Raw genomic sequence first — 13022 nt, forward strand, 5'->3', positions numbered from 1 at the left:
GTGCCTGGGTGCCAGGCAGTTTGGGTGGGGAGCTGGGGGTATTCTTGGAGCCCCTCTTTGCCCAGAGCCCACAACCCCAGCTCCCACTTCCCCACCAAGCCACCAGCTAAGTCTCTGCCCCCAACAACTCCCAGCTCGCCTGGAGTGTCCTTCCGCTCCCACACTTGCCCAGAGTGGCCTCAACACCAGGTGGGACCAGCAAACCCCAACATGTACACCACAGCTGCCCCCCATACACACACACACACACAAGCATGCCAAAACCCGCCACCATGCCAGCTGCCACAGCAATGACAGCTCACATTTTCAGTGACAGTCTCCATCTAATGCATCATCTATTTTTTTTAATCAGCCAGGGGATAGAAAAAGGAATGAGAGAAACTGAGGCATAGAGTTAGCCAAGCAGCTGGCTCAAGGTCACCCAGACTAGGATCTCCAGTCAAGAGGAAGGTACACATCACCAGCCAAGTGCTCAGACCTCACCTAGAGGGATGGGGCCTCGAACCCGAGGGAAGTCTGTCTGGTCAGCTTCCCCTTCCCGCAAACAGACAGCACCCCTGCGTCGCCTTTTGAAAGGATTCATTCAGGGACCCTCAGCGCAGCTCAAGGACCCGGCTTCCCTCAAAGTTGGGTTGCAGGACCCTCCTGGTCCCGCAGTATTGGGGACAGAGGCTGGGACGCTCGGCCTGGAAGCCCCCCCTCGCTCAGCGCCCGGACCCCGGACCCCGCGGCTCACCTGCCTCCCCCCGGCCCCCGGCGGCGTCCCTCGGGCCGGCCTCCTCCCGGGGAGAGCGCGCCCTGCCCTCCGCCGTCCTCTCCCACCAGGCCAGGGCGAAGCGCCGCAGGCAGTGCCAGGGCTGCATGGGGAGGCGCGGGGCGGGGGGCACTCGCTGGGCAGCCGCACGCGCCCCGCCGGGGCTTGCCAGCCGAGCTGCGGAGGCACCGGCCGGCCCCCTCCGCCGCCACCAGCATCCTGCTGCCCCCACCGACAGGACTCGGAGCCCGCCGGGGAGCTTCTGACGTAGCAGGGGGGGTGCGTGGGAGGGGGGCCGAGACGCCTCTCCTCGCGGCCCCGCCCCCTGCACCCCATCCTCCTATGGGTCCCTCCCTGCGCGCTCACCCGGGACGCCCTCCCCAGGTAGGGGGCGCCCCCCTGCCCTCCGGGCCCTGCATGGGGAGGGATTAAAGGCGATCGCCCCTCCCCCCACCCCTCCCTCCTCGTGGCAAAGCGGGGAGCAAGCAGGTCCCCAGTTTCTGCTATCTGCTGCTGAGGCGCAGAGGTCTCCAGGGCTAGGGCTAGGAAGTGCAGAGGGTAGGGTGTGGAACACTGCTGGTCTCCTGGCAACGCCGCTAACCCCAGACGAACCTAGCCCCTTCCTTTCTGGGGAGCCGGCGCAGACCCCAAGCTGAGACTGGGGGGCCCTGGAAATGCCTCGTTCCTCCATCCCTTCCCCTACTCCTGCAGCCCCAGCCGATGCACCCCTCCCTTCCCCCACGCTGCTGCTAGCGGCCCCTTCCTCCCATCCCTCCCATCCCCCTCCCCAAATCGCTCTCTGTTCCAACCCCCGAGCCCCTCCAAAGCGGGCACCGCCCCCCCTCCGACTCCAGCCTCGCTAGCCGGGACCCCTTCTGGGTCCCAGCGCGCTGTCGCCCGGGTCCGCAGCCCCTGCTCCCCACACCTGCTCCCCGAGCATCCGTCGCCCCCGCCCCCGGCCGCGGGGAAAACACACAAAGAAAACAGAAATACCTTCCACTAAGCATGGAGGCACATTAGGGAGGAGAGGACAGGGACATGCCTTGGGACGGAGCGTTCCCCATCGGGCGGGCGGCGGGGGCGGGGCGGGGCCCCGGGCAGGCCGGCCTGGCGCTCGGCCTCTCGCCGCCTCGCGGGCTCCTCGCTCGGCCCCAGCCCCGGGGCGCGGTGCCAGGCGGGCGGGCCGGGGGCGCGGGCCCCGCCGGGTGCACCAGCTGGGAGGGCGCTGGCGGCCGGGCGTGTGGGTGCGCGAGCGCGCGCGGGCGTGTCCCCGAGTGTGCGAGAGCGACAGTGTGTATGCGCGCGCGTGTGTGTGTGTGTGTGTGTGTGTGTGTGTGTGTGTGCGCGCGCGTGTGCGCGAGCGCGCGCAGGCGGCCGGCACGGGTGTGTCACTGCAACGGGAGCGAGCGCGCCGCGGGCGCGCGCGTGTGGCCGCCTGGTACAAAGGGCCGCTGGGGGGAGGGGGGCGGCGGACGGCGGGGGAGGGAAGGGGGGTGCAGCGCCACCTCGCGCCCTCCGGCTGCCCTGAGGGGTCCTGCCGACCGTGGCCAAGCTAGAGTGCTGGGCGCGTTCACGCTGCCCTTCTCACTCCACCTGCGCCCCCCAATCGTCCTCGCGCGCTGGAAGACTCCAATACGCCTCCGAGGGTGTCACCCGAAGAGGGTAGGGGATCCTGGGTCTCCAAGCCCCCGCGCGCCTAGGGCTGGAGCGCACTCAGAGCCACCTTCAGCCAAGGTGACCTCGGCCCGCAGCGGCTGCCCTAAGAGATGAGATTCAGTCTCCTCTTTGCCTCCGCAGACGCCACAGTCCCGCGCCCCTCTGCGATCAGAGTCTGCTTAGCCAGAGGGGGTCCGGCTCCCCGGCGCCCCCTACTGGGTGATCTCCACCCAACCCCCCAACCCTGCTTCATTCGAGCCCCTCCTGCAGGCGCGTGCGTGAACTGCAGAGGCGTGAGGGAGAGGGGCGTCAGGGACCCTCTTTAGACAGGACCCATAGACTGGACACTCCAGACTGTCTCTCCTCGCGCCTCTCGCTGCGCCGCCGTGGCCACCTCCACCGCAGCTCTCAGAACGCCAGCCGGGCCCCATTCCTCCCCTGCACTGTGTGCGCGGCCTACCTGTGGGCCCTGCAGAGGTCTGCTCCGTCCCAAGCCCGGTTAACCCCTCCCTGGACTCCAGCTTGGGGGCTGCTTTCCTTCGTTCTTCCTGTCTCTTCGCTCCTAAACCTCTCTTGTGGAAGGGAAGCTGAGTGGAGCCCCCCGTCCTGCCTCCTCACATCTGGCATTCCCAATGCCACTTCAGATAGCCAGAAAGGGGACACCTTGCATCTCTTGGCTGTGGGGCACCAGGCAAAATGGCAAGCACGCCAAGGGCTAGGAGCAGAGACCCCACCCCAAGGGGCCCAAACGACAAACCGGTTTCCCTACTTCCTGATCTGCTACCCAGTGGCAGCCTCCACAGGGTGTGCCCACGCTCTCGCCTGCCTATCCCCAGGCCTGCGTGGAGCCAGCAGCAAGCCTGGCCAGGGGCAAGGTCCCAGTGCCCCTCAAGAGCAATGTCCAGTTGCAGCGCTCAGGTAGCCCAGCCAGGCGGGAGGAGGAAGGAGGACGGCCCAGGAGGACAGCCAAGAGCTGTCCCCTACACGGTCTGGACACATGACCACGGCAGTCGGTACCCTGACTTTTCCCCTCGTGGGCCAGCTGCCTGTCCCTCTGCCAACTGGCCGGTGCCCATCTTTTGGCCTCTGAGAGCACAGTGGGCACCCATCCAGCTCCCTGTCTGGCTGCCAGCCCAGGACAGGCATGGGAGCAGATAGGAGTAGTGACACCACCTCCAGAGCCTCTTGGAACCCAGAACTGGTGCACCACACCAGTACATGTCACCCCTCTATTCAGGCACCCTCCGCACCCCATTCCAGCACCCCATGGCCTTCACATCCTGTCAGCTCAGGTTCACCAAAAGACCAGATCTCCCCTCCCCACTCTCCTGCCTAAAGGGAGAGGAGTCACCCATACCCACTCACAGCTTCCCAGCCACGCTGTGGAAATGGGCATTTTCAGCCCCAAGCACCTGGGGGGAGATAAGGGATGGCTCATCCGAGCTTCGGGGGCAAGATTGGAACCCAGTGCACTGACTCCGAGGCTCTTCTGTCCCCATCTTTATCCATGGTGCCCTGGGCCACCAGAAGCAGGGACAGCCCTGGCTCACCATGTCTCACACCACACAGGCGCTGGCTTGGAGCGAGAGTGAGCTGGGACCAGGCTGCAGCAGAGTTAAGACAGGCGCTTCTGTCACAGCTAAGGACCTGAGAATCCCTTTGATGACAGCTGAAAACACTTTTGTCCCTGACACTAGAGACCAAGAAGCCCCTGGGCAGGCCAGGCAGGGAGGGTCCCCAATCCTCCCACAGGGGTGGGGGACAGTTGTGAAGGTGTGCACAGAGTGAAAGAGACGCTTATGCCTCGGAGGCCTTAGGTCTGACCCAGGGGCTTTCTGTGTCTGTGTGGCCTGCTGGCTGGCGATGAAGGCTCAGCGCTGTGCACACTGGGACCTCTTCAGGCCCTCCACCTCTCTCGAAGCAAAGGACTCACCTCTGAGCAGGAGCCGTGACCCCAGGCCCACAAGGTGACGGAGTGGATGGCCTGGCACTATCTGCTCTTGGGGATCCCGTCTCATCCTCTGTGGCCTTGCCCTGTTCCACCAGCCAGGGTAGGCGTTCCGGGGAGGAGGGTGGTAATGCCGCCTCCAGATCAGGTACTGCCTCTCCAGCAGGGGGAAGAGGGCTGCTCCTGGAAGCCGGCATGGTGCCCAGGCACAGCCAGTGTGCCAGCTGCCTTCGCCTGCCATGCCTCGGGTGTGCCCATCCCCTCATCAGTCTACGGGAGGTAACTCCCGCAGGCCTCCTCCCCACCACTCTGCCAGGGCTCCTCACTTCACCACCACCATGCCCTGCTCAGATCCTGGAAGCCCCCGGGATGGGGGTACAGGGAGCAGCCCTGAGGCCAGAGCCTCTGCCCTCCTTCCCAAGACAAAGCAGGAACAAGGACACCTGGCAGGAAGAGGAGATGGTACAGGAGGTGGGCTCCAAGGTACAAAGGAGGCCTGTGGGGAGGCCCTGGGACAGGGTGTGGGGAAGTCATGGCTGGGACCCCCATCTACCCACTCTGTCACTGTGGTGCACCTCAAGCTCTCCTCAAGAAAGTCTCACTGGGTGTAGTGGTACATGCCTGTAATCCCAGTACTCGGGAGGCTGAGGCAGGAGGATCACTGTGAGTTTAAAGCCAGCCTGGGCTACACAGTGAGTTTGAGGCCAGCTTGGACTTCATGGTGAGAACCTGTCTCAAAAAGCAAACAGAGCTGGGCATGGTGGCACACACCTGTAATCCCAGCACTCAGGAGGCTGAGGAAGGAGGATCTCTGTGAATTTGAGACCAGCCTGGGCTACAAAGTGAGCTCAAGGCCAGCCTCATCTGCATAGAGAGAAAAAGACAAAACAAAACCCAAAAAAACCAAAACAACCACCACCACCACCACAACAAAAATCCTTCTTTGGCTGGGCTTGGTGTTGTACTGCTATAATATCATTCAGGAGGCTGAGGTAGGAAGACTGCTGTAAATTCAAGTCCACCCTGAACTACAAAGCGAGACCATGTCTCAAACAAATAAATAAAAAAGTCCTTGCAGGCTGACTGGGGCATTTTATGTGCCACAAAAAGACATCTGTGCTCCACCAAGGGTGGCTAAAGCCCCTGAGAGTCCTGGGGCCTATCTTGTTCTGGGGACTGTGGTTGGGCACTGGGGACTTTCTGGCCACAGCCTGGGTTCCTCACCCCCTCACATTCCTCTATCTCTTCACAGGCCCCCAGGCCACAGGAGAGGACTAAGTGACAGTAAATTTCAAAAGACCCTAATTCCAGGGGGTCCCTCCCAGGCTCCTACAGTGGTGAATGCACTGAGGCCTCATTAGCACATCAAATCGCTCCCTAAAGAATGAGGGGGGAAACAGAAGGGGTCTTTGGGGCCCAGGCCCTTGCTCAGGGTTTCGTCCTGCGGGAAGGAGCCCAGAGGGCCTGGCTGTTTCCCCATGTCCCTGCCTGGCCTCCTGGGGAGAAGGCCAGGTGGGCAGGACCCCTGTCTCTTCCATCACACTGGCAGACTTTGTGTCTCCTCCCCTGAGCTGGGGGTCCCTGCTTGCTGAAGCACAGATGCTGTCAAACTAAATGGCCAAGCAGTGTCCCTCAGGACTTGGGGAAGAGGGAGCTGTCCCAACAGGTTTCTGACTCAGTAAGTTTGAGAAGGAGCCTGAGAATCTGAATTTCTAGCAAGTTCCCAATGCTGCTGCTGGCCAGGGCCACACATGGGAATCCACGATGAGGAGTTATCCTTGCTACCTCTGAGGGGGAGCAGGGGACCTCCCTGCAAAGGTGGCTCCACCTGCGGGAAGGTGGGGCAAGGCCTGAACCTGGGAACCTTTGGTGTCACAGGAAAGGCAACTACTTTCCTCTCCCACGGCTCCCGAGAGCACCTAGACCAGTACACCTGCCTTGACTTTGACCTTCAGGTTGGCCTACAGTGGGTCCCCTCATCCTCTGCCCAAGCCAGGGGGTCCCCACTTGGGGAAGAGAAGGCTGATAGAGGAAAGCCGAGGGTCACCCTAGGGTGACCTACTGGAACTTGGGGGAAAAGGCCTGCAGCCCCCAACATGCATACAGCAGTCACTCCCTTCCCTCCCACACTGTCCCCAGAACTGCCTTCAGCTGAGCCAGGTGGTACACACTTGTAGCCGAAGCTACTCAAGAAGCTGAAGCAGGAAGATCACTGGAGCCCAGCAGTTCAAGGTCAGCCTAAACCACATACCAAAACCTTGACAAAAAAAGATTGATTTGAAAAATTTAAGAAGACAGGATACAAAAAATCAAAATTTAAAAATTAAGGCGAGGTGTGGTGGCACACACTTATAATCCCAACACTCAGAAGGCTGACGCAAGAGGATGACCATGAGTTCAAGGCCAGCCTAGACTACACAAGGAGACACTGTCTCAAAAACAAAAGAAAAGGGCTAGGGATTTAGCACAGTGGCATAAGCACCTGCCTTGTAAGCACATGGTCATGAGTTTGATCCCCGGTACCAAAAAAAAAAAAAAAAGAAAAAGAAAAAGGAAAGAAAAAAAAATCAATAGCTTTCCAGGGATGGTGGCACACATCTATAATCCCAGAACTCTAGGAGGCTGAGGCAGGAGGATGGAAAGTCCAGCCATTTAGTGATTTAGCAAGATTGCCTCCAAATAAAAAGCTCAGGGGATGTAAGTCAGAGTGAGAGCACTGGGTTCAACCACCACTCCCCGCCTTAAAAAAAGTCAAAATTTTCTATATGCCAAAAATGAACAAGCTGAGAAACAAATTGGAAGACAGGCAGGGGTACACGCCTGTAATCTCAGCACTTGGGAGGCTGAGCCAGGAGGGTCACCATAAATTCAAGGCCAGCCTGGAGTACATAGTGAACTCAAAGGCAGCCTGAATCAGAGTGTGACCCTATATCAAAAAATCTATTTTCAAAAAATCAAGAAAAGAGGCACACACAGGAAAGAATAAAGTCTGTGTAATCTAAAGCAGCTACACACCTGTGTTTACCATTCACAATAGCAGAAATAGGAACCACCCAAGTGCCCAGCAACAAACACTGGGATAAAGGAAGTGTGGCACTGTGTGAACACTGGAGTACTACTCAGCCTGAAAGAAGAATGAAATCATGACATGTGAAGGGAAATGGAGGAGTTACAGACAATCAGATTAAATGAAATAAACCAGAGTAAGAAAAACAGTCTTTCTGGGCGTGGTGGCTCATGCCTACAATCCCAGCTTTTAGGAGGTTGAGGCAGGAGGATCACTGAAAATTCAAGGCCAGCCTTGGTTACAAAGTGAGTTCAAGGCCAGCCTGAACTGAATAGTGAAACACTATCTCAAAAAGAAAAAAATAAATAAAATTTTAAAAACAATATCCAAATTTGTAAAAAAAAAAAAAAAGTATAAAAAAAACAGTATCAAGTATTTCATGTTTTCCCTAATATGCGCAATGTAAAAAGAAAGGGAGACCATTATTAGACAGGAGAAGGAGAGTTGGGTAGGAGGGAAGGTGTAAGGGGGAGCAATGAGGGTATGATCAAAATATTACCTATTTGTGGAAACAACGAAATTCAATATTTTATAAAATTAATAGAAATAGACTTTATTTTTATTTTTTTACTTTTATTTTTGGTACCAGGAATCGAACTCAGGACTTTATGCTTGCCAGGCAGGTGCTGCACCACCGAACTATATCCCCAACCCTAAAATTAATGGACTTTAACTTTTAAAAAATGTTTTCTTTTTTTTTTTTTTTGAGATAGAGTCTTGCTATATAGCCCAGGGTGACCTCGAACTCACGATAATCCTCCTGCCTCAGCCTCCCTCGTGCTAGGATCACCAGTGTGCACCACCGCTCCTGGCAAAATAAGTTTTCAAAAAGAGGTGCATGTTATAGGCTTCTGCGGCCAAGGGGGACCACAAGTCCGGCTCCTGCGGGTCACACCCAGTGTGATCTCGCTGTTTGCCCACATTTTGGCACGCAAGGAAAAGACATCCCTCCCGCTCCCACCCGGCCTGGAGACAGCCTGGCAAGCTGGCCATGGCAGGGGCGCAGCAAGCATTGCCTGGTCCACGGACCGAGCCGGCAGCTGTTCCTGGCTTCCGGGATACGCCTCTGACATTGCGCACGGGAACATGAAGTGGTTTATCAGCTGTGGAAAACAGCTCACCCCGTCCGTGACCAAGAACCCACCACCTGCTCCGCAGCCTAAAGTCCTCCAGTGGGTCCCAGGTAAACAGGCCCCTGCCAGCTGTGCGGTGAACGAAATGCTGCGCATGCGCGGGAGGGGAGGGAGGGCCGCGGAGCCCCAAGCACATCACATTAGGATAAGGATAGAGAAGCAGAAAAGTGGGTTGCCAGACCGCACATACTGGCCAGCCGTGGTGGCGCACGCCTGTGGTCCCAACACTCGGGAGGCTGAGGCAGGAGGATCATAACTGCGAGTTCGAGGCCAGTCTAGACAATTTAGGGAGACCCTGTCTCAGGATAAAAAGGTCTGGGGTGTAGCTTGCCAGATTTTTCCTAGAAAGCGCCTCCCTGCATTCTTTCTGCTCACCCAAACTCAAGCCTCTTGCTTTTCGCACACTAACAAAGGCTCCTCCAATCAGCTGCTTGCTTTTCGCACACCAGCAAAGGCTCTTCCAATCAGCTGTCAAAACGTCATTCTACCCGCCCTTTTAGCTCCGCCCCCGTCAAATTCCAAGTCAAGTCCCAGATCTTTCCCAAAGCTTCTGGAAGGTTCCTGTCTCTCTTCAGCAGCGTTCCTGTGTCCTCAGGGCTTTTTCTCTTCTGCTTTCTTTTCTCTCGCAGCTCAGAAGACCGAACACAGCTCAGCAGTGGCGCTGAAAGGAGTTAGCCAGAGTCTGTGGAATTGGTCTCTGAGTATTTCTGGAGTTTGCTTTGGAACCTCCAGGAGGGACCTGGCGCTGTCCTCTGACCCGCAGCTCCCTGGCCTTCTCCTTCCCAGCTCCTGCTGTGCTGTCCCTCCAGCCACGGCTGGCCTGGAGGCACCCTTTGCCCCACCCTGGGGTCCCTGCTGCTGGATCTGCCTCTAAGCTCAGCCTGGTGGCGCGTGTGTGAAAGCCCAGTACTCTAGGAGGCTGAGGCAGGAGGATCACCTTGACTTTGAGGCCAGTCTGGGCTACAAAGTGAGCTTAAGGCCAGCCGGGACTCCATAGCAGACCTTGTCTCAAAGAAAAAATAACCCAGTGGGGAGCTCAGGATGTAGCTGAGTGCAAAGGTCCTGGGTTAAGTTCCCAGTACCACCACACAGAAACAAAAGCCTCTATTTTACCCAACCGAGGATTATTTTAATCCCTTAGGTGGACCTCCTGCTCTGGGACTCTCAGTCTCCTCACTCTCCCTATGTGCTGGGAAATATTCCAAGATAATCAGGACCCCACTCTGCTCTCCCTTCCCTCAAAGACCCCCAATGACAGAGGATTATAGGATACCGAACTTTTGAAGACCTGGACAAACGTTTTACCTCCTCTCCCTTGACAAACAGCGATCATTCCAGCAACGCCTGGGCCCTCCTATCCTCTATCGCCCATCCATGGCCTCCAGGGCAGAGCTACCTAGAGTAAGGTCAGAGGACCAGTGCAGACTGGCTAGGGAATTATAAGAATTCAGAAATCAAATCGTGGTGGGGTGTGCCTGTCATCCCAGCCTCAGGAGGCTGAGGCAGGAGGATCAGTTCGAGTATGAGGCCAGCCTGGGCTACAAATGAAGCCGTGTCTCCAAATGCAAATAATTAAACAAAAAATTGTTTAAAAGAAAGAGAAAAAGGACAGAAAGGTCCTTCATCATGGAGTTTGAGCTGCGCTCCTGAGATAAGATGCATGGTTTTTGGTTTCACTCTTGGCTCCCAGCTCCTTCTTTAAGGCAGGTCATGAAACTAGGATTTCCCTCCTGCGGCATGGATAGAAACCCAGGACCTGTGATTTGTGAGATCTGTGAGGGGCTCAAGCAAGTAAACCAAAGCCAAGGAGGGCGCACGGGGACCCTGCTTTCTTGCCAGCCAGACGCACTGGGAGAAGGACCCACTGGTGCCCACAGTGGGGGGGGCACCTCGGAACCAAGCCCTAGACCAGGGCACCTGGCACTGTCTGTGGTGTCAGAGCTGCACTGGGCCAAGGCACGTCTGAGTGTCGAAGTGGAACTGTGCTGTGCTCCTATTCCACTTCCTCTGAGAAGCGCTCCCCACGCCGACCCTGCAGGACGGGCAGAGTTCTGTGCCTCTTGGTGTCCCCCTGGCCCATCTGCTCCCTGAGCTCCATTGTCCTCATCTGACCCCTCGAAGGGCCCCTGCATCCTGAGCTCCAGCCTCTGGGATCTTCTGGCAGTGACTCATTCCCCAGATCACAGCCTGCCCTGCCTGATGTCACTCCCTTTCTGGGGCCCTGACCTTCTCAGCTAGGACATGGCTTGGCCAAAATTCAGTGGCATAAATGATATTAAAGACTACCCAGGCATGACAGCACCCGCCTGTCATCCCAGCACTCTGGGAGGCTGAGGCAGGAGGATCACAAGTTCAAGCCTTGCCTATGTCCAATCCCCAGTACTGCAAAGAAAAAAAAATAAGCTAAAGACTAAAACTGTGTTTTACTTATTTTGTAGTAGGAAATCCTATGTGTATATGATCCATGAGTGAGGAAGGGAAAACAGCACAAAGCCACCTTTCCCACCACTGCCTGTCCCCAGTCCCCGAGTCCAACCCTGGAGCTGCCACCACTGCACACGGGTCACACATTCAGGGTATCCCCATAAACTTTTTTTTTTGTTGTCTTTTTCATTTTTATGGGTACCGGGGATAGAACTCACGACTGCCTGTTTGCAAGGCAGGCGCTTACGCCGCTGAGCTAAAACCTCAGCCCCGGCCCCCCCATGAACTTTCTTACCCAAAGGGCAATGCACCATCCACACTGAGGCATCAGCGGGGTTCCCAACATCGGTATAATGAGGGGCAGGAGGGCCTCCCTGCGGTGAGCAGACCCTGAAGTGGACCAGCTGGCCAAGGGCATATGCTTTACAAGTGCTTTTTAGTGTTTATTACATGTTTGTTTTACAGTGCAGGAGGTCAGAGGCAGGGTTCCGCGCGTGCTAGGTAAACGCCCGACCACCAAGCCACCCCCAGCTCAAATTTTATTTATTCATGCATTCATTCATTTGCCGCTGTTTTGAGACGGGGTCTCACTGCCTACCCCACTGGCCTCCAATTTGCAATAATCTTCTTGCCTCAGCCTCCTCGAGTGATGGGATTATATGGATGTACCTCTGTGCCTAGCTTTCTCCCAACTCCACTTTTTTTTTTTTTTTTTTTTTTTTTTTGGTCTTTTTTGAGACAGGGCCTCACTATATGGTTCAGGCTGGACTTAAGCTCACTATGTAGCTCAGGCTGGTCTCAAACTCACAACAATCCTCCTGCCTCAGCCTCCCAAGTATTGAGATTACAGGCATTTGCCACCTTGGCTGGCTCAGCTCAACATTTTAAATGTGAATTGTTATTTATGTTTTGGTCCTGATTCATGGACCTATAGCAACCAATCTTCCCCAGTTTGGCCACTTCATCTACACTAGTGCTAGGTGGGGAAACTGAGTCCAAAAACTCACACGTGTGCAGTGCACAATGACCACACTCATTGTAGGGGGCTGGAACAGGAACACATCTCAGTTCCGTTTTAATCCCTTCCCCATCCCTGTCGATGTCCGCTCCCGGCCGGCAGGAAGGACACACGACAAAGTCTGGTAGTGGACAACCTTTTCTTTTTATTTTCCTTCTCCGTACAGCCTGCCCTGGGATCGCTCCCAGCCGAAGCCTCCTCTGGTCCGCTCCCCGCGGCTCCTTTTGTGCTTCAGTCTGCCCCAAAGCCTCTACCGGTCCGCTCTCCGCGGCTCCTTCTGGGCTTCTACTTCCGGGCTTCTACCTGGCTTCTTCTTCCGCCCAGGGGTGGCACCGGTATATATACGGGTACAGTGTCCAATCATGTTAAAGTAAGCAAGGCAAGCTGATTGGCTAACATCATCAGTTGCCAGGCAGACTATATTGTTGAGCGGGTTGTTTACGCGGTAAGCAGGAAACTAACATATTCGATGGGAGGGGTAATCTACCTCAGGCTTTGCTCTTTACCACAGGCCGCACGTCCGCCGCGCAAGGCGAGCTATCACAGACGCGGCTCCCAACATCTCCCCCTATTTTATTTTTTATGAATGTGCGCATCGTAGCCCTTCCTGGACTGGGTGCAGAGGCTTATGCCCTATGTGTAGGTCCACCGTAGGTCCTTGGCTTAGACCCTGGTTGGCCATGCCATGGTCTGCCAAGGCCCTGAGGCCCTCGTCCTTTTTCTAGGGCCAGGCACAAACTGGACGGAACCTGGATGCACACAAGCTTGCACTCATTTCCTCTCCGTAAAGAAATCCCCTCGGAGAGAAATTTAGACCTGGGCAGCATCTAACAGTCCAGCGGCTTACGTGCAGGATGGGGTAGGGCCTGGCTTAGGTTGAGTCGTGCTGGGGAGGCACGCTCTTACCCGTCATTGACTCACCTACCCTGCTGTGTATTGTCACCTTATGGAGGAGAATGAGGGATGCCCGCCATATCTAGACTCGGTCGTGGGCCAATTGAGCAAGCCATGCATATGCCTGA

At 56.4% G+C, this 13022-nt stretch overlaps 1 protein-coding gene and 1 long non-coding RNA gene across 6 annotated transcripts in view; one reads left to right on the forward strand and one right to left on the reverse strand.

Moving 5' to 3' along the window:
* Positions 1-1946, reverse strand: part of Srcin1 (SRC kinase signaling inhibitor 1) — a 54768-nt gene extending 52822 nt beyond the window's left edge. For 2 of the 5 annotated variants that reach the window (XM_023563877.2, XM_023563876.2), the window contains exon 1: positions 737-1008. In XM_023563877.2, the coding sequence (XP_023419645.2) occupies positions 737-863 (127 nt within the window). In that variant the 5' untranslated portion in view covers positions 864-1008. Of the gene's footprint in view, positions 1-736; positions 1009-1796 lie in introns of those variants that run through there. The other 3 variants (XM_063251456.1, XM_063251454.1, XM_023563878.2) reach the window with 3 other exon arrangements.
* LOC134476549 (uncharacterized) lies at positions 949-11686 on the forward strand. The gene is made up of 3 exons (XR_010048325.1): positions 949-1138; positions 8139-8608; positions 9700-11686. It is a non-coding gene; the product is annotated as an uncharacterized LOC134476549 (long non-coding RNA).
* The last annotated feature ends 1336 nt before the right edge of the window (positions 11687-13022 follow it).

Source organism: Cavia porcellus, unplaced genomic scaffold (assembly GCF_034190915.1).
Source record: "Cavia porcellus strain 051 isolate PalLab524CR breed Dunkin Hartley unplaced genomic scaffold, mCavPor4.1 scaffold_6, whole genome shotgun sequence".
Classification (NCBI taxonomy): Eukaryota; Metazoa; Chordata; class Mammalia; order Rodentia; family Caviidae; genus Cavia; species Cavia porcellus.